This window comes from Leopardus geoffroyi, chromosome E2 (assembly GCF_018350155.1).
Source record: "Leopardus geoffroyi isolate Oge1 chromosome E2, O.geoffroyi_Oge1_pat1.0, whole genome shotgun sequence".
Lineage (NCBI taxonomy): Eukaryota > Metazoa > Chordata > Mammalia > Carnivora > Felidae > Leopardus > Leopardus geoffroyi.
The window spans coordinates 43702964-43722874 of record NC_059335.1 but is presented as its reverse complement, the minus strand read 5'-3'; the positions used below and the strand labels follow the sequence as shown (position 1 = coordinate 43722874).

Below are 19911 nucleotides of genomic sequence, written 5' to 3'. Positions count from 1 at the left end.
CCCAAGACGCCCTCGGTCACGTGGCCAGCGGGGAGGACAGGTAACTCGCCCAGAGAGGGCGGGGGCCAGTAGCCGCCCCGCCCCTCGGGGAGCCGCGGGCGGGTCTCAGCAGCGCCCACTGCGCCAGCCGGGCTGCAGGTGCCGCCCCCGACACACGGTGTCCCGCCCAAACTGATTCGTGTCTGCCGTCGGCCGGTGCGTGCGTGCACCTCGTCGGTCCGCGTGTGTCTGGCCGAGCTCCCCCTTCCTCTGCGGCCATGACTCCGCCGCCTCCCCAGCCACCGCCCCCGGGCTCGAACCCCGCCTCAGACTCCGCCACCGACCCCCGCCCAGGACCTGGACCCCTAGTGGTACTGTTCGGAGCCACGGCCGGTGCGATGGGGCCGGACCTGGGCTCCGACGAGACCGACTTAATCCTCCTAGTCTGGCAAGTGGTGGAGCCGAGGAGCCGTCAGGTACGATGAAAAGGGGGCAGCAGGGTGTCCAGGTTGTTTCAGGATCTGAGGCGAACAGTGGATGATCGGTTACCCCCGCCGCTCGTAGGTGGGGACGTTGCACAAGTCATTGGTTCGCGCTGAGGCGGCCGCACTGAGTCCGCAGTGCCGCGAGGCGAGCGGCCTGAGCGCCGACAGCTTGGCGCGGGCCGAACCGCTGGACAAGGTGCTGCAGCAGGTGAGTGCTGGGGCCCGGGTGAGTGGAGACATGGCCGGGCCGCGGGACATTTCTTGGCGGGAGAGGAGGCAGGCGGCAGGGCCTGGCATGCTGCGACCAACTGGCCTGGGCGGTAGGACGAGTTCCTGTTGTTTAAAAATTTCAGAGATTCCCGCGTGTGCCGGCCATTCCTGGGGGCACCTTACTTTTCAGCCTTTCCAGGGATCCACTCCTACTGAGCCGCGGGATGGAGGCTACGAGACCCCTGCTAGGGTCCCGGCCGGCGTGGCTGTGAGGCTGAGACGCCTCTGGGGACCTGCCTGGCCAGGTCTCCCAGAAAAGCAGTCGGAAGCCAAAAGGGCCGAGGGACCTGGTCTTGGCCATAGGTCACGGTCCCTGCCGCCTGCGTCCTCGGCCCACCCACCCTCCTAGGAGACGCAGGAGCGGGGGCGTAGGGCGGGGTCTGCCTCAGAGGCAGACGCCGCCAGGTGTAAGCTGCTCGTCTAGGCCTGTCCCGGCCGGCTGGCCAGGCGTGGGCGCTGTCCGGACCCCGCCTGGAGGCTACCTGACTCCTGAGTGCAAAGACCCGGGGTGCCTCCCAGCCCTGGCTGGAGTGGGAGGCGGTTCCCATTGCTGTTTTCTTTTCACTACTGTACTTACCCTGTGCCTGACTCTTAAGTGTAATGAGTTTAAGTGCTTTACACGCACAAATACTTTCATTTCTCAACAACTCCTCCGGTGGTTCTTGATTTAGGTACAAAGATGTTGAACCTGAGCCTGCTCCTGAAGGGCTCCCAGGCTAGCCCCTACTTGGGGAGTGTGCTGAAGGAGAACTGGGTTGGTTTGCTCTGGGCCCCCGCTTAGTGCTTATACCTGTTCTCCAGAGGTAGTAAGGCTGCTGGAGAGTGGGCGAGGAGTCCCCCCCCCCCATGAGTAAACAAGCCCGTGCCAGCCGGTCGATAGGGTGTGGGTCAAAGCTCATGCTGCCCCTGGCGTCCAGGTATGGGGCTCTGTCCTTGGATTTTCTCTGCTTCTTGGTTGGTCAGACTTAAGAGGCGGGGCTGCCATTGACCGTGAGCCAGCTGGGCCTCAGGCAGGATTGGGCCTCCCCCACCTGTCTGAGGGTGGTGCCTGGTCAGGGACAGGTTTAACCTGCTTTGCCACGCCCCTTCCCACCTGCTTATCCCACTCCACCAGGTGTTTGCTCTGGCACCACTCCAGACTCTTGGAGTGTGTGTGATGGGGGCTTGGGTGATATGTGACTACCCCCATTTGGCCTGGAAGAAGTGACCGTGGACTGGGGGAGAAAAGGGACACAGAGCCAGACCCAACAGGTGTGGCCAACTCCTCCCCAGGCAGGGTAGGGCTGAACATCTAGCTGAACCAGCTTTGCAGCCTGTGCCCTCCCTCCTCCTGCCCACCCAGCTGTGAGTCTGTCTGTCTCTCTCCCCACTCCCTATCCCCAGTTCTCACAGCTGGTGAGCGGGGATGTGGCTCTGCTGGGCGGGGGCCCCTACATGCTATGCACTGATGGGCAGCAGCTGCTGCGACAGGTCCTGCACCCTGAGGCCTCCAGGAAGGTATGCCACTGAGGGCACAACAGGGGGTAGGGTTCCCAGGACCCCCATCGTGGGGGTGGGCAGGGCAGCTCAGTTCCCTCCATTCATGCCCACTCCCATGTGCCCCTAGAACCTGGTGCTCCCCGACACCTTCTTCTCCTTCTACGACCTCCGCAGAGAATTCCATGTGCAGCACCCAAGTGCCTGCCCTGCCAGGGAGCTCACCGTGGCCACCATGGCACAGGGTATCTGTGACCCCAGCAGGGTTAGGGTGGAGGGGAAGCTGCAGGCAGTTTTTGAGTATGTGCATCCTAGAGGGTTATGTGAACACATGCAAGTTTACATTATCTGCTGAGTCCTTGAGGGCACATGCCTCTGTGTCTGTGCTGGGGTGCACTTGAAATATGGACATATGTTTGCATATGTCTGGGATGGGGACTGGTAAGGGCATATATTACCTGGATCCAAACAAATGTTTGCCGGGACTCTGCATTTGTCCATGTAGGGGACTTGGACCTAGGTGGGACCAAGATTGGTGCTCATGCTGGGATTCCCTCACTGTTACTTCCCTGTTCATAGACCTGGGGCTGGAGACAGATGCCACAGAGGATGACTTTGGGGTCTGGGAAGTGAAGACAATGGTAGCTGTCATCCTCCACCTGCTCGAAGGGCCCAGTGGTAAGGTTCCCCTCGCCACCTGTCACCTGCTCTCAGGACTGGGTGAATGTCTACCTCTTAACTTTCTCAAAGTCCCCCTCCCCACTTGTTACTTTCTTTGAGACCACAGGTAGATGCTCCTTTGTCACCTCATCCCCCTCAACTGTCCTCTTTTTGCAGAGCTTGGTGGGGAGACCCCCTCCACCAGACCCTGCTGACCCCCATGCCATCTCCTCTCAGGTCAATTGTTTTCGAAGGCAGAGGTGGTAAAGCAGAAATATGAGACAGGTCCTTGGTGAGTGTGGGGGCAGGGGTGGGGGTAACAATAGCTGGACAGCTCTGATTCTGTGCCCTGCCCCCACAGCAGCAAGGCCGATGTGGTGGACAGTGAGACTGTAGTTCGGGCCCGTGGGCTGCCCTGGCAGTCATCAGACCAGGACGTGGCTCGATTCTTCAAAGGACTCAACATTGCCAGGTGGGTACAGCAGGCAGGATGGGTGGCTCAGGAGGGCAGGCCCGCCCAGGAAGCACTAACCCAGCACTGGCTCCGCAGGGGTGGTGTAGCACTCTGCCTCAACGCCCAGGGCCGCAGAAATGGCGAGGCCCTCATCCGGTTTGTGGACAGCGAGCAGCGGGACCTAGCGCTGCAGAGACACAAGCACCACATGGGTGTCCGCTATATTGAGGTGGGGCTTTGGGCTGGGAGTGAAGAAAGACAGAGCTGAGGCCAGCCAGGCTGGAGACCCATGGGCTGCCCCCACTGTACCCACAGGTATATAAAGCAACAGGAGAAGAGTTTGTCAAGATTGCAGGGGGTGAGTGTGCTCCCAACAGCACCTAGTTCCCTTGGTTCTTGATCCATGTCCCACTTGCCCACCACCCCCTGCCTTTCTGCTCCCCTGTGCGAGGTGTAGGTGGGTATTTGGAAGGGCACAAATGAAGTCAGTAGGTGACTCCCATGCCTCCCACCAAGGCACATCACTAGAGGTGGCTCGTTTCCTGTCACGGGAAGACCAAGTGATTCTGCGGCTACGGGGACTGCCCTTCTCAGCTGGGCCGGCAGATGTGCTAGGCTTTCTGGGGCCAGAGTGCCCGGTGACTGGGGGTGCTGATGGGCTGCTCTTTGTGCGCCACCCTGACGGCCGGCCCACTGGTGATGCCTTTGCCCTCTTTGCCTGTGAGGAGCTGGCACAGGCTGCGCTGCGCAGGCACAAGGGCATACTGGGTAAGCGATACATTGAACTCTTCCGGAGCACTGCGGCCGAGGTGCAGCAGGTGAGCACCCAGGGCTTTCCCTACCCTCTGTGTGATTCTCCAGGGTGCCCCTTCCGTCCCCTGTGCACCGGCCCTACTCGGCGTGACCAGCCTGTTGCTGCCTTCCTTACCAGGTCCTCAACCGCTATGCATCCAGCCCACTCCTTCCTACACTCACTGCTCCACTGCTGCCCATCCCCTTTCCACTGGCAGCTGGGACTGGGAGAGATTGTGTACGCCTTCGAGGCCTGCCCTACACAGCCACCATTGAAGACATCCTTAGCTTTCTGGGGGAGGCAGCTGCTGACATCCGGCCCCACGGTGTGCACATGGTGCTCAATCAGCAGGTGAGGCTGCTGCCAGTGGGGAGACACACGTAACTAGGAAGGGGTGTGTGGTTGGGAGTAAGGCATTCTTGCATACGACAGATTGCTTACAAGACCACCATGTGTACAGGGCCGGCCGTCAGGTGATGCTTTCATCCAGATGACATCAGCAGAGCGGGCTTTAGCTGCTGCTCAGCGTTGCCATAAGAAAGTGATGAAGGAACGCTACGTGGAAGTGGTCCCCTGCTCCACAGAGGAGATGAGCCGTGTGCTGATGGGAGGCACCTTGGGCCGTAGTGGCTTGTCCCCTCCACCCTGCAAGCTGCCCTGTGAGTGTCTCAGGGGCTGGGGAAAGGAGGCATGTGGGGGCCAAGCTGTTGTAACTCTCACTTTCTACAGTGGGGACTCCTTTCTGACTGCCTCATCCAGGGCAGTGCTGGGCTCCCTGCAGATGCACTCTCTACTTCTGCCTCCAGGCCTCTCACCACCCACCTACGCCACCTTCCAGGCCACCCCAACACTCATTCCTACTGAGACGGCAGCTCTATATCCCTCTTCAGCACTGCTCCCGGCTGCTAGGGTGCCTGCTGCCCCCACCCCTGTTGCCTACTACCCAGGGCCAGCCACTCAACTGTACATGAACTACACAGCTTACTACCCCAGGTATCTGCTGCTAAGAAAACTCCAGTCTTGTCCCCATCCTGGTTTGGGGGAGGGTCATGATCCCCTTCCTGCACCAGATAATCCAAGGTCTGTTAGAGCTCAGACTTATACTAAGATGGACACGGGAGTGACAGATGTGGCCTGGCTGATGCCATCTACAAATCAGAATGGAGATGACTCTGTAGAGGCAGAGGTTTTAGGCAGGAAGAACTGAACTAAACAAGGCACAGGCAAAGGAAGAGGGAGGCAGGTCTTGGTCTAGGCCATAAACGGGACTGCTTTCCTAAATTCCTGCCTCTCCCATCCTAGCCCCCCAGTTTCCCCCACCACTGTGGGCTACCTCACCACGCCCCCTGCTGCCCTGGCCTCTGCTTCCACCTCAGTGTTGTCCCAGCCAGGAGCCCTGGTCCGTATGCAGGGTGTCCCATATACCACTGGTATGAAGGATCTGCTCAGCATCTTCCAGGCCTATCAGGTGAGGTGTGGCTGGAGGGCTTGGGAACCTGATTGAGGCTGGAGCTTCCTCCCCTAAATCTCTTTCCCTTCTGCAGTTAGCCCCTGATGACTACACCAGTTTGATGCCTGTTGGTGACCCGCCTCGCACTGTGCTACAGGCCCCCAAAGAGTGGGTGTGTTTGTAGGTGAGGGAGCCAGGAGGTAAGAGCTGGCTGATGTCTAACATGACTCTCTTGCATCCAGAAAACCAGCACCCTCAACCAGGTGGCTTCTTTCTGGCTTGTCAAAGCTCTCAGAAAGCACCTAGAGGAGCTCAAGCCCTAGCTCCACCTCCCACTTATTGCCCTGCCTGTTCACCCCAAAGATGATGGCTGGACCCTGCATGTAGGACTGGGGGTGGAATTGTTACCCTGCTCCCAACGGCCTGATCTGGGCCTCCTGAGTAGCACCGAGAGCCTTTGGTCAGCTTTGGCCATGGCCCATACCCTCAGATTCTGTGGGGCTGATGTCCACAGCAGGCTTGTTTCCTTTTTAAAAATGTAAGCCCTGGTGCCTTCAACGTATGACTCCTGGGAACTTCTGAGTAAAGATCCCAATGTTCTACCTTCCCCTATCCCTCCTAGTAGGGGGCAGGGAGGCAGAGAGTGCTGGCCCCAGCTCCCACGATACTTGGACCTCAATGGCCACATTGTGCCAGGTGGTCCCATCTAAGGGACCTCCAGCTTGGCACAAGCTTTGTGGCAAAATCACAAGCTGTTTTGATGGACTATACTGCAATATCCCCAGAGGACACTAGGGGGCAGGAGGCCCTCACAAAAACTCAGGCTCAAATTTTAAAGGGGACTTTCTGCCTACTTTTCATGCACACCTTGGGCAGGCCAGTTGTCCTGAACTCAGCAGACACCGTGGAATGTCCTTTGCACCCATTAGAGGGTACAGAACTGAAGCTTCGGAAGGAATTTGGAACTCTACTCACTCCTCCGTAAAATAAACAAAGGTTCTAACCAAGTGGACTTTTTAAAAGCCAAAGTCTCCTTAGCTTTGGACCCCAGAGTGAGGGGCTCCACACCTGCCCCGGGCAGAGGAAAACTCAGGCAGATTTCAAGGACACCGTTGACCGATCACCATTTATTATTTTAGCACTGTAACTGAGGAACCTGAATTGCTGGCTCTTCTCTGTTATTTGTGTAAGGAGCACTATACTCCTACAAAAGATTTTAAAATACAAAATATGTAAGAAAACAATCCCAAGTGCTGTAAACACAACTGAGATCCAGTTCCTTAACTGAACATTGCCCATTTTATAAAATATAAGGTTTCAAACTTTAGCTCACCTGAGCCTTAAAGATGACCATCTGTTCAGAGTATTAAAAACAGGGCTTCATAGGCAGACCCAGCAGAGCTCTAGTGATTGTGGTTAGCCCTGGGCAGGGTAGGTTGCCCTTCAGACAGTAACACCACATGTGCACCTGAAGACAAGACCTCTGTTCCCTTTCAAGCTGTTTTCAGCCATGTTTCTGTGTGTATCTCTAGTAAGCAGAAGACTGCTTAACCCATGCCTCAATTCAAGATCTAGCACAGGCTGGAAGGGGTAGGAGTGGGTGCTAGGACATGCCCAGTTGCTAAACGTTGCTACTGAAGTCAGCTTGCATAGTTCAGTGGATGTGTGCTTTAACACCACTTATGTTGCACAAAGGATTAAAGTCTTTACCTCCAAAGCCAAAAAATATTGACTCGTAAGCCAAAGATTTTACAAAATGATACAAGACTGCTCATATAGTATATAAAGCTCTATTTTAAAATTTAACTTTTATTTTAAATAGGAAAGCATTTCTAGTGCTACAGGCATCAAGGTATTTAAAAGGCATCAAAATTTGGTGCATAGCAACTCTGGATCATAGAGGCTTTTATTCTTGAGGGCAGCAGAGCAACCCCCAAAGGGTCTTGTAAGGGGAACTCTTACAAGAACCTCCTGTGAGGCAGCTACCCCAGGGGCAAGAGGGCGGAGGCAAGTCTGACCAGCTGTCTGAAACTTCGAGTCAGGGGCCGCCTCCCACAACCCCTCCAAACCAAAGGAAGCTGTGGGCTTCCAACTACAGGCCCTGAAGCAAATCTCACTATCCACACTCTGACATAAAACTTACTTTAAAAAGAAAATCTAAAAACACCCAGCTCCAGGAGGGACCAGAGTGATTTGCTAAAGGACAGACATTTTTCTCTAACTAGTTTTAAGGAAAAAATATAAATCATCATGGTTTAAAGAAAAAGAAAAAAAAAAACAACAACCCATACTTCATCCTGTAGGAGGTCAACAGCTCCTACCCAGCTGACTAGAGGTGGTGGGCAACGAACTGGCTCCTGCTGCCTAGGCCCCACTTGGCTTCAATAGAGAGTCCTGGCATCCAGAACTCCTAATCCCCAGGAGTAACAACATCAAGCCCTTTGACCAGCTCAGCACACTGTCACACATAATAGGCACTCAAAAAATTTGCTTCCTAAATAAATGAAATTACATGATTTCGTTTGAAAACATACTGCAAGCTTCAGGGGCTTTGAAATGGGCCCGGCCTTAGAACAGGTACCTAATCCCATTAAAGGGAGGGATAAAGGGGGGTTTGGAAAAAGCACCCAACTCGGGCACCTCCTTTGGTAGACAGCAGGCTGGAGTTTCTTGCTGGCCCCGGCCTTGGGCACCAGCCTCACCAGCAGCAGCACCAGGGTATCTTTGGTGTGGAGGGTCAGGTCTGTAATGCTACTGCATGTTTGGGTTTGCCCCAAAGCCTTTGGGGGAAAAGGCTGGTTTTAGGCCACGTAGACGGGACACGAGACTGTAAACAGAATGAGGGATAAGCTTTCCATGCCACTGTGAATCTTAAAAGCTTCCCATCTGGAGTCCTGCATTTTCTCTACTGTTCTAAAGCATAGCTCATTTGTGCTTAGCTTCTGACACAGCATGGCCTCTAGAAATTAGTTAGAACCAGCAAATTTGCCTAAACCATCATGAGACTGTGGCTTCAAAGGTTACAGAGCAGCCAAATGAGGATACTCCCATGTGGAAAAGGTCTGAGACCAGAGGGCACAAAAGGGAAAAGCAGTCCACAGCCTACTTGTTTGCAGGATGGCAAGATATTAAAGCTACGAAGCTAAAACAACCCACCTTTCAAAGTCACCTTACGCGTAGCTATCTTATCCAAGGCCTGAGGCAAAAAAGCAATTTCAACATGGAGTCAGTACGGAGAGATTGCAGAAAGATCACCTAGAAAGTTACAAAAGGCTATGCTCTGGAATGTCGTTTAATATTCCAACACTTCAATGATTGGAATGGTCTCCTCTTACTTTAACAGTTTACTTTTATAAAGAGGTATGAGCTACATTTGGCTTTATTTCCTATAAATCTATGAAAGGCTTTAGGACATGCTGTTTCTGAGGCATAGGTGTGGGCTTGGGAGAATTTTTTTTTTTTTTCTATTATGTTTGCCTCTGGAAGGTTTTATCAAAAGTTCCTACTTTAAAAATAATCATCAAAGCTAAAGAGTCCTTCAAATGACCATAAAGGAGTACAAATCACCAACCATAGCTAAGCAACCAGGTCACTTGCAAAAGCAGCACCTCTGAAATGCGAGAGCCTGCTGCATTCACACTCAAAAGCACCCATCATATAAAAGTATCCTATTTAAATATAAAAAGCAAAGCTCATTTCCCCAAAGCTCAGTCTATGCTGCTCTTGTTCTTTCACAATCTACCCAAGGCCTGAGGTGGAGGAATGCTGATTTCCCCACATATAGTGATCCCAACTCCTGGCGCCAGTCCTGAAGGCCACAGAGTTGGAAACCCACGGTCCAAGGAGAGAAACATGCTGAGAAGTACATGGTGGTAGACACATGGCTGCAGGGAGCACTGTCAGAGCCCATCGGATCTTCCCAAATCCAGGGAATCGGGACCAGGGAGGGGAGCCTGCCTGCTCACCCCTGTTCCTTGGGAAACAGAAATCTGGGACATGTCTCTCCCAATTATCTCGTTCACTGAAAAACAAGAAAAGGGAGAGTGATTAGTGACCTCTGTGTGACCGACCATATGATGCTTAATGGCAAGTTCCACTTCAAAGACATTTTTTCCCTCTCCATGGTTTTCTATAAAGGTAAATGCAGTGCTTTAAAGCCTGCTCCTGGATGGAATGAAGACCTCCTTCCAGAAGCTGTTCCAGATACCTCTTTCCCTTTCAGTTCAGTTTGGGTTGGGAAGGGAGATGGCTCAGAGAATAGGAAACATTTTTACCCTCCCTCTAAAAGCTTATGCTCTAGAGCAAAGGATAGGATATAGCTGAAATGTGTTAACATTCACCTAACTTTTCCTTAATTTACATCTCTACAGGAGGGTTTTCCTTTCTGATTCCTGCAGTGTACCCTGTATGAAAAGTGAATGAAAATAAATACTTTGGTGAGAATAAGAGATTTGGGAGTTATTTTGTTATGCTAATAAACCATTCTTTACTATATGGGCCTTTTTTATTGTTTCTCATCCTTTCAGAAAAGACCTTGCTTTTTCTTTTTTTTTAACATGGACCACTTTGTGAATTTGCATGTCATCCTTGCGCAGAGGCCTTGCTAATCTTCTACGTATCATTCCAATTTTGGTATATGCACTGCTGAAGCGAGCACCTTGCTTTTTGTTGGTTTCTGTGACAAGCCAAGCATTCCTAGAAGCATAGTGCTCTGTGAGGTCTAATACAAAAAACTCCAATCTTAAGAAACGAGTATGGAAAGAAAACCCCAAAGTCACCCTCAGTAAGAACCTTCAGTTCTCTCATCATGAGAATTCTTTGCTTTGAAATGAAAATTCTTTGCTTTGTCAACTGAAGATTATACTCCTAAGCCTATATTCAAAAGAACTGAAAACATACGTCCACATAAAAACTTACGCCTGGGTGGTTCAGCTGGTTGAGCATCTGACTCTTGATTTCAGCTCAGGTTATCATCTCATAGTTGTGGGATTGAGCCTCATATCAGGCTCCACACTGAGCTGAGTGTGGAGCCTGCTTGGGATTCTCACTTTCCCTCCCCCTCTCCCTCACTTGTATGCCTGCACACTCTCTCAAGATACACATTAAAAACAAAAAAACAAAAAAACTTTGTACCTGAATACAAATTCATAGCAGCATTTTCATAATAGCCCTGAAGTAGAAACAACCCGAATACCTACCAAGTGATGAATGGATAAGCAAATTATGGGCTATCCATAGAGGGAAATATTATTCAGCTTTAAAAAGAAATGAAGGGGTGCCTGGGTGGCTCAGTCGGTTGGGCGTCCAACTTCAGCTCAGGTCACGATCTCGTGGTCTGTGAGTTCGAGCCCCGCATCGGGCTCCGGGCTGATGGCTCAGAGCCTGGAGCCTGCTTCCGACTCTGTGTCTCCCTCTCTGCCCCTCCCCCATTCATGCTCTGTCTCTCTCTGTCTCAAAAATAAATAAACATTAAAAAAAATCAAAAAAAAAATCTGCTGAACTTTGAAAGAACTATGCTAAGTGAAAGAAATCAGACACAAAAGATCATATATTGTCTGATTCCATTTGTATAAAACAGCCAGGACTGACTAACCACACAGACAGAAAATAGGTGGTTGACAGAGGAGTTATGGTGAGGAAGAAATGGGGGATGACCGCTAACAGGTATGGGATTTCTTTTTGGAGTAATAAAAATTTTCTAAAATGAGATAGTGGTGATATTGCAGAACTCTGTGAATATACTAAAACCACTGAATGGTATATTCTCAAGGGTGAATTTTATAGCAATAAATTATATCTCAATTCAGCTGTTATAAACAAAAATAGGCCAAGACAAAAAAAGTTCTATACTTAGAATGTGATGTGATCATAGAGCCAAGGAGACACTAATAGTCACTTAAAAAAACTTCAAGTATTAACAGCTTTTTTTTTTTTCTTTTAAAGAGAGAGAATTGAGAGAGACAGCATGAGCAGGAGCCCAATGCAAGGTTTGATCCCATGACCCTGGGACAGTGACCTCGGCCCAAATTAAGAGCACAATGCTCAACCACTGAGCCACCCAGGCGCCCCTTTCAAGTATTAACATCCAATCTTTTTACAGTTTAGGTAATTTAAAAAATTTTTTTTCAAATTCATATACTCATGGCTATCAGAAGGGAACATTCACTTCATATTTATTGAGCATCTATGAGAGTTTACAACAGAAATTTTGTATCTTATTTCAATCTTCACAACATTTTAAGATAACTATTACCCCACTTTACAGATCAGTTAACTGAGGCTTTGACAGTTCACCTAATTTGCTCAGTAAATAGTGGGATCAATTTCCAAAAACCTATCACTTCTTGGAGGCCAAGAGTAGAGAAACTGGTGGGGGGGGGGGGAGGGGGGAATCATTTAGACAAAGAAGATGCAAAAGATCCAGACACATGTGTTGATGCCAGGGGAGGGAGAATGAGTGTGTTAACAGAGAGGAGAGGGAGTCAGGAAAGAGAGAATATAAAGGGGACATAAATAGACAAGGCAGCCGTTGGCACCTGTTATTCCAAGCCACATAACGAGCAAGGAACAGTGTTTTCAGTGTGGATTCCGTGTTTAAGTCAATGGGCTAGTCTCATGCTGAGAGGGAGCCCAAGGATGGCCCATGATCTCCATGCATAACCTCTAACATAATACATCACATTAGATTATCAGTAGGGGTCATCATTATCTGTCTCTCCAATAGCCTGTGAGCTCCTGAAGGGCAAGGACCTTACTAATGAGGAAACATCAATTTCAGATGACTGAATAAATGGATCCTAATTCAATACAATTACTTGGAGACTACTGGGAACTAGTATACTGAAAGTTCACTAGGTGATAGGATAGGAAGGGGACCAGAGAATGTTATTAAAACTAACACATGACATCTGATTTTGATTTTGACAGTCTCTCTGTGTCTATTTTAGACAGGTCTCCCAGCTGTGGCAACAAGCCAAATATAGAAGCAAGTACCAGCTGTCAGTCATCTTTTCCCAACACTTATCCCTTCCAAGGATGGTGACTTCAGAGATGTTCCAAGCTGCCATGTAACATTGTTAAATTATTTCACTGTTCAAGTTTTAAAACTACAAGGTGATTACAAATGGTGCTTTATCATCATCAAAAACCAGGACGCCTGGGTAGCTCTGTCAGTTGAACATCCAACTTTGGTTCAGGTCACAATCTCAGTCCATAGGTTTGAGCCCTGCGTCAGGCCCTGTGCTGACAGCTCAGATCCTGGAGCCTGCTTCGAATTCTGTCTTCCTTTCTCTGTCCCTCTCCTGCTTGTGTGCACACTCTCTCTCTCTCAAAAATAAACATTAAAAAAAATAAAAAGACACCCCCCCCCCCACCAATACAATGTATTCTTTTCCTGTGTCTTTATGAGAAAGTCAGTGCTTACATTTTGAGGATGAGGGTATATATCCAGCATTATCCACCCACTTACCAAGTACACTTTGATGATAAACACATCATTTTTTAAGGTAGCTAGGTGATGCTGTTTATAGCAAAAGCCTGATCAAAGCTATGTTATTTCTGCTCCACTTTATCAAAGTTCTGTTGTTCTTTTGCCTGTTGTGCCTAATCTCACACAGCTGAAGCAATCTGGAAGGTTCCTTGACTGGGATTTAAGACTATAATAAAGCTAAGAAGATTTTGCACAAAAAAGCACTCAAGCTGACTATACTCAAACATACTTTAACACATAATATTAATACATAATAATTAGTCAGTAGATTTAAGTTCCAGTAGGGCAGGGACATTATCTATCTTGTTCTCCACCAAACCCTTAGAGCTTGGTACATTCTGAGTGCTGAGTAAAATTAACTTGCCAAGTTAATCTTTTAATATAATTTGGGGACTTGGAAAAACAACAACAAGAATTATGCTCAAATAATTGCTACAGGTGAATAGTGAATATGAATTTTAGGACAAGGAGTCAGAATTACAACAAAGCAGTCCTTTTGCCATCCTTTAGCAATGACTCGAGCGCAGTGCGGTATACAGAGTCCACTGCTCTTCTTTGCTTTTCACTTCTCCCTAAGGCTGGGAGCTTTGGGCTACCTCTAGATTCCTGAAATATCTTTCCATTGTGATCAAAATTTGAGTGTCAACTTAAGCAAGTTAAAATTATTACTGGTAAACAAACTTATGGTGTAATTTACATGTAAATTATCGGCAATATTTACAAAACAATATTTAAGTTACTTTTTAAAAACATTTTTTTAATATTTATTTTTGAGAGAGAGACAGAATGTGAGTGGGGGAGGGGCAAAGAGAGAGGGAGACACAGAATCCGAAGCAGGCTCCAGGCTCCGAGCTGTCAGCACAGAGCGTGCTGCGGGGCTTCCTGAGTATAGATGACATGTTGCATTAGTTTCAAGTGAACAACTTAAGTGATTTGACATTAAGTAATTTCTCAAAAATACTAAGGCTTACAACTTCATTTTCCACTTTCTTTTAATATATATATATGCATGAATTTATTCATTTATTTAAACCCTAGTCTAGAAAGTATGTGAGATGGCTTTTTTTTTTCCCAATTTAAGAGCAGAAAGAGTTGTATACCCCTACTATACAATTTTATCATTTCTCTCCTTTAAAGAGTAAAGTGAATTAAAAACATAGAACAAGAGTCAACAACCCTCAACGCCCATGTGAACAGGTTATATGGGTCACAGCATTTGGCCCACTTGTGACAGGTGCCATCAACTCCCACTAACCCAACACCTGGATTGTCTGTGCCACCACAACAGAAGCAGTCAGAACCATCAGCAATATTTGCTGTAAGAACAATTTTTGTATACAAAAATTGCTATCCAAATTACCAGTCCATTGGAATGCTATTTCTCCACAAAAGAATATGGTGTCTGAGTAACAAAAGGCCTCTTATTTAGAGCTTAAGGTTTCAGAGCTAGAGCTGACAAGCACGGTATGGTATGAAATCTCACCACCCGGGGGAAAGGGGCAGGGTAACCCAAGACACTGCTTCTGGAGTAGGCAGATACACAGTCATATATGCAAAAGCCCAAAGGGCCTTTCTAACAAGCAACTGAACATCTTGGAGCATTTTTCTAAAGTATTTCTGGGTATAATTAGACTCCATTTATGTGTTATTTCATCTTGAAACTGCAATGAACATTCATCCAAGTTTGGCAAATTCACCTTTTCTTCCCTTCCCTGTACCCCAAGTTAAAAGTATTGTCTGGTGAACAATTTTATGGAGACATTATTGTTTTAAGCTTATTTATTTATGTATTTAGAGAGAGAGAGAGAGACAGACAGACAGACAGACAGACTGGGGAGCTGGATCTGCACTGCCAGTGTGTAGCCCAATGCAGGCTTGAATTCATACACCATGAGACCATGACCTGAGCCGAAATCAAGAGTTGGGATGTTTTAACAACTGAGCCACCCAGGCACCCCTGGAGAAGTTTTTTGGGTTTTTTTTAGTTTTTAATTTTTTTTTTTTTTTATGTTTTATTTATTTTTGAGAGAGAGAGGGATAGTGCATGAGCAGGGGAGGGGCAGGGGGAGTGAGACACAGAATCCAAAAAAGGCTCCAGGCTCTGAGCTGTCAGCACAGAGCCCGACACGGGGCTTGAACCCACAAACTTTGAGATCATGACCTGAACCAAAGTCAAACACCTAATGGACTGAGCCACCCGGGTGCCCCTGGAGAAGTTATTTTTTACAAAATGAAGATTGCAATCATTTTCTGAATTTTACTTGAAATGAAAAAATGAGAAATTTGGAAATAAATAGAATTGATTAAAAAAAAAATTTTTTTTTCAACGTTTATTTATTTTTGGGACAGAGAGAGACAGAGCATGAACGGGGGGAGGGGCAGAGAGAGAGGGAGACACAGAATTGGAAACAGGCTCCAGGCTCTGAGCCATCAGCCCAGAGCCTGACGCGGGGCTCGAACTCACGGACCGCGAGATCGTGACCTGGCTGAAGTCGGACGCTTAACCGACTGCGCCACCCAGGCGCCCCAGAAATGATTTTAAATGAATGAGAAATATAGAATAATAAACCATAAAGTAATACTAGAACAGTTTTGCTAAGATAGACTTAGGTTTTTGATGAGTTGTAAGAATACCATCTAAACTAAATACATTAAATAACTGAATTCACTGATTTATGGCATGACCCGAAGAATTAATCTGTATTTATCAAAGTTTGATTAACATACCTTCTTAAGCTAAAGACAAAAAAAAAGAAAAAAAAAAAAGTTCCTGAAAATTTAGAAAGTGTCTATAGTAGACTGCTAACTGTCCTAATTCATTCTTAAGTAATTGAATTAACTTGTCACATGGCCACTTAGCTACAAACTACATTCACAGATTCCCTTTCATAGGTAGGTATGGCCATATAATTTGTTCTTTTCCAATGAAATGTGAATAAAAGTGTATCTTACTCACTGCAGACTCAATAACCTCTTCCCTTCCTTTCCCCCTACCTCTAGCTTCAAAGTGGTGACTCTACTCTGACAATACCTAAGGAAATAGAGGAACAATGAAATAAAGGAATCCTTATCTCTGGATTAACCTGGAGTGTAAGAGAAACTTCCAATGTGGTAAAGCCACTGTATTTGGAATCTCCATTATAGTAACCTAGCTAATACTGTTAACAAAAATAAAACTCACCACCATAAAGTAACACAGAAAGAATAATTAAGTATTTTAAGAACCAAAATAACCAGTTTGAGCTTTATCACACCAAGTTTTTAACTAAGTCATTTTAAAATTCACCCTGAATACTAGACAATTTCCAACCACAGGACAACCTGAATATATATATACAGATCAAAAGAGATCTTTTACTTTTAACACTAGCTTTAAAAAAAAGTTTATATATTTGTTTTTGAGAGAGAAAGAGACAACATGAACAGGGGAGGGGTAGAGAGAGAGGGAGAGAATCCCAAGCAGGTTCTGCACTGCCAGTGCAGAGCCTGACTTGGGGGTCAACCTCATGGACTGTGAGATCATGACCTGAGCTGAAATCAAGAGTTGGACACTTAACCGATTAGCCACCCAGGCGCCCCTTCACACTAGCTTTTAATACTAGTACAGGAAAATTATGACACTTGTTTTCAATGAACCTGACTAGAGGGGTATCAGTCTTGTTACTGAGAGTCCTTTCTTTTTTAAGAAATTTCTTATGTGTGTGATGCTATACTCAGTTTCATACAGACCTTTCCTCTAAAAAAGGTTGTAACTCAAAACATTATTCAAAGAAAAACAATATATCTCCAGCTGAGTAAACACTACACAGGTACCTAAAAGTGTATTCAAGTATCAGCATGTATCCTTCTGTATCAGCAAAAAGTGAAATGTGAAAAAATAAAACCCCCAAATCAAAAACCACTTCTTTTTTGCGTTAAGACGTTGGATTCAGAAGAATTTTAAGATTATAAGAAGATTCCTTCCTTATACCTATTTTTTGTCACATTGTACATTTTCTGTGAATAGTCTTGTCCACTTTAAAAAAATTTTTTTTTTTTAATTTTTTTTTTTCAACGTTTATTTATTTTTGGGACAGAGAGAGACAGAGCATGAACGGGGGAGGGGCAGAGAGAGAGGGAGACACAGCAGAATCGGAAACAGGCTCCAGGCTCTGAGCCATCAGCCCAGAGCCCGACGCGGGGCTCGAACTCACAGACCGCGAGATCGTGACCTGGCTGAAGTCGGACGCTTAACCGACTGCGCCACCCAGGCGCCCCCCCAAAAAATTTTTTTAATGTTTATTTATTTTTGAAGGAGAGAGACAGAGCACGAGTGGGGGAGGGGCAGAGAGAGAGGGAGACACAGAACCTGAAGCAGGCTCCAGGGTCCAGGCTGTCAGCACAGAGCCCGATGTGGGGCTTGAACTCATGGACCGGACCATGAGTGAGATCATGATGTGGGCCAAAGCCTGGACACTCAACCGACTGAGCCACCCAGGCCCCCCCTGTCCATTTCTAAATACATACTGTTGACACCCAAATTTCTGACCTCCAGGGGCCTAACCTGAGCTCCAAAGCCATAAATCTACATGGCGCATTCACCATCTGAGCTACAGATGCTATATGCTTCCCTCTTCAAGACATGCTCCATGAATTTTTCTTCACTCTTCCAGCTCTTCAACTGATCTACCTACCTTCCCTTCTGGATCTTTCTCAACATTGAGAAGTATGGTATGTCTATCTTAAACAAGCAAGCAAACAAATAAAAACCCTAGACTCCATGTAACCCTCTATATCTATTTTTTTCTTTCATTGCTTAACTTTTTTTTTTTTTTGGAGGACTTGGCAAAGAAAGCTTTTTTGTTTGTTTAGAGAGGGAACAAGTGAGTGAGGAGCGGAGGGGGGCGGGGAGAGGGAGGAGAGGGAGAGAGAGAGAGACAGAGAGAGAGAGAGACAGAATATCCCACGAGGGACAGAGAAAAAGACTGGGAGAGAGAAGCAGGACTCACCCAAAGCAGGCCCCAACTGAAGCACGCCTTGTGTTCACCTGATGCAGGACTTGAACTCACAAACTGTGAGACCAGGACCTGAGCTGAAGTCAGATGCTTAACCAACTGAACCACCCCCAGGTGCTATGATTGCTTAATATCTTAAAGGAGTTATCTACACTGCCTGCTGTTTCTATGTTCCTACTTCCTGTTCACCCCTTAGTCATACATTGATCCCCTCATTCCACAGAAATGCTTCTTACCAAGATCACTAGGACCAACTTACTTATTGCTTCATGCATGGGAAGAGCTATGGGGTAAACTCTGAAAGAGAGCAAACTTTAATCTTTGGTTCAGCTGAGATATAACTAGGGTGAATTACTTAATCTTCCAGCTATAAAACAGGCAAGTCATGGGGTTGTAATGTACAGCAGAGGAAATATAGTCAATAATATTGTAGTAACTTTTTATGGTGACAGGTGGCAACTAGCCTTATCACAAGCATCATTTTGTAATGTATAAAAATAGCAAACTGGGTGTTGTATGGAAACCAATTTGACAATAAATTTCATATATTGAAAAAAAAATAAAAATAAATAAAAAATAAATTAAAAAAAATAAAATGGTAACAAAAAAAAAATAGCAAATCACTGTGATAGACACCTGAAATGTAACAGAATATTATATGTCAACTATACTTCAATTAAAAAAAAAAACCTTCAGGTTATAACTCTCCTTAGACAGATGCAGGAATTTAGTTGTTATTTCTACTCCTCTCATGACTAGAGACAAGAGTGATGTGAGACCAGGGTAGGCTCGGTTTCTGGGAGAAGCCAATGTTTTGGTGCCTTGTCTAATCAGGAGGCTTAGTATCTCATATATAAAGATCTGGGTAGTTCCCTTCCAAATCTAAATTCATTAAATTTAAATTCAAATGGCATGTTGAGAATTACAACTTATATATTTATAATTTCTATCACATATGTTCTCAGTGGCTTTCAGAGTCTTTATTCTATTTCTCAATTAGAAAAAATTTTCAGGAAGCACCTGGGTGGCTCAGTCGGTTAAGCGTCCGACTTCAGCTCAGGTCATGATCTCACACTCCGTGAGTTCAAGCCCCGCGTTGGGCTCTGTGCTGACAGCTCACAGCCTGGGGCCTGTTTCAGATTCTGTGTTTCCCTCTCTCTCTGCCCCTCCCCTGCTCATGCTCTGACTCTCTGTGTCTCAAAAATAAATAAAAACATTAAAAAAAAAAATTTTTTTTCATGGGTGCCTGGGTGGCTCAGTCGGTTGGGCGTCCCGACTTCAGCTCAGGTCATGATCTCACAGTTGGTGGGTTTGAGCCCCATGCCGGGCTCTGTGCTGACAGGTCGGAGCTTGGAGCCTGCTTCGGATTCTGTGCCTCCCTCTCTCTCTGCCCCTCCTCTGCTCACTCTGTCTCTCAAAAATAAATAAAAACGTTGAAAAAAAATTTTTAAAATCTTTTTCATAATATTTATTTTTGAGAGAAAGAGAGTGAGCACGAGCAGGCAGAGAGAGAGGAAGACACAGAATCTGAAGCAGACTCCAGGCTCTGAGCAGTCAGCACAGAGCCCAACTCAGGGTTCAAACTCATGAGCCGTGAGATCATGACCTGAGCCGAAGTCAGATACTTAAACAAACTCAGCCACCCAGGCACCCCTCAGAAGCTTTGAGAGTCTTCAAAGAAAGGAGCTGCATGATAGTGAGGGAGAGTTGTGTTCCTGGTGGGTTGCTGAGGTAGAGTGGCCTGAGGCCCAGCCCCCTCCCTCATGCAGACTTCACTTATATGGATTCTTTCCAAATGGAGTCCCAGAAGAATTATTAGTAATGCACACATGGGTCTACAGGGGAGGCTCAAGGGTAAAGG

The 19911-nt window shown here is 47.0% G+C and overlaps 2 protein-coding genes and 1 non-coding gene across 13 annotated transcripts in view; 1 reads left to right on the top strand and 2 right to left on the bottom strand.

The window, feature by feature from the left end:
- Positions 1–19: 19 nt before the first annotated feature.
- ESRP2 (epithelial splicing regulatory protein 2) lies at positions 20–6899 on the top strand. Of its 7 annotated transcripts, XM_045443238.1 has the most exons (16): positions 20–455; positions 544–672; positions 2118–2231; positions 2341–2455; positions 2790–2888; positions 3108–3162; positions 3232–3342; positions 3421–3553; positions 3640–3682; positions 3841–4142; positions 4256–4468; positions 4578–4776; positions 4924–5110; positions 5420–5585; positions 5662–5767; positions 6444–6899. In XM_045443238.1, the coding sequence occupies exons 1-15, from the start codon at positions 258–260 to the stop codon at positions 5749–5751; spliced, it is 2154 nt and encodes a 717-aa protein (XP_045299194.1). In that variant the 5' UTR covers positions 20–257; the 3' UTR covers positions 5752–5767; positions 6444–6899. The 7 variants fall into 7 exon arrangements, with proteins under 7 accessions (XP_045299194.1, XP_045299195.1, XP_045299193.1 ...); XM_045443239.1 differs by having other exon boundaries at positions 3235–3342; positions 5662–6899; XM_045443237.1 differs by having other exon boundaries at positions 5662–6899.
- Positions 6900–7343: 444 nt separating this feature from the next.
- NFATC3 (nuclear factor of activated T cells 3) overlaps positions 7344–19911 on the bottom strand; it is a 138844-nt gene continuing 126276 nt past the window's right edge. For 4 of the 5 annotated variants that reach the window (XM_045443231.1, XM_045443234.1, XM_045443235.1 and 1 more), the window contains one exon: positions 7344–9588. In XM_045443231.1, coding sequence (XP_045299187.1) covers positions 9467–9588 — 122 coding nt within the window. In that variant the 3' untranslated portion in view covers positions 7344–9466. The remainder of the gene's footprint in view (positions 9589–19911) is intronic. The other variant, XM_045443233.1, reaches the window with a different exon arrangement.
- On the bottom strand, positions 10118–10224 carry LOC123579519. Its single transcript, XR_006702821.1, has one exon. It is a non-coding gene; the product is annotated as a U6 spliceosomal RNA (small nuclear RNA).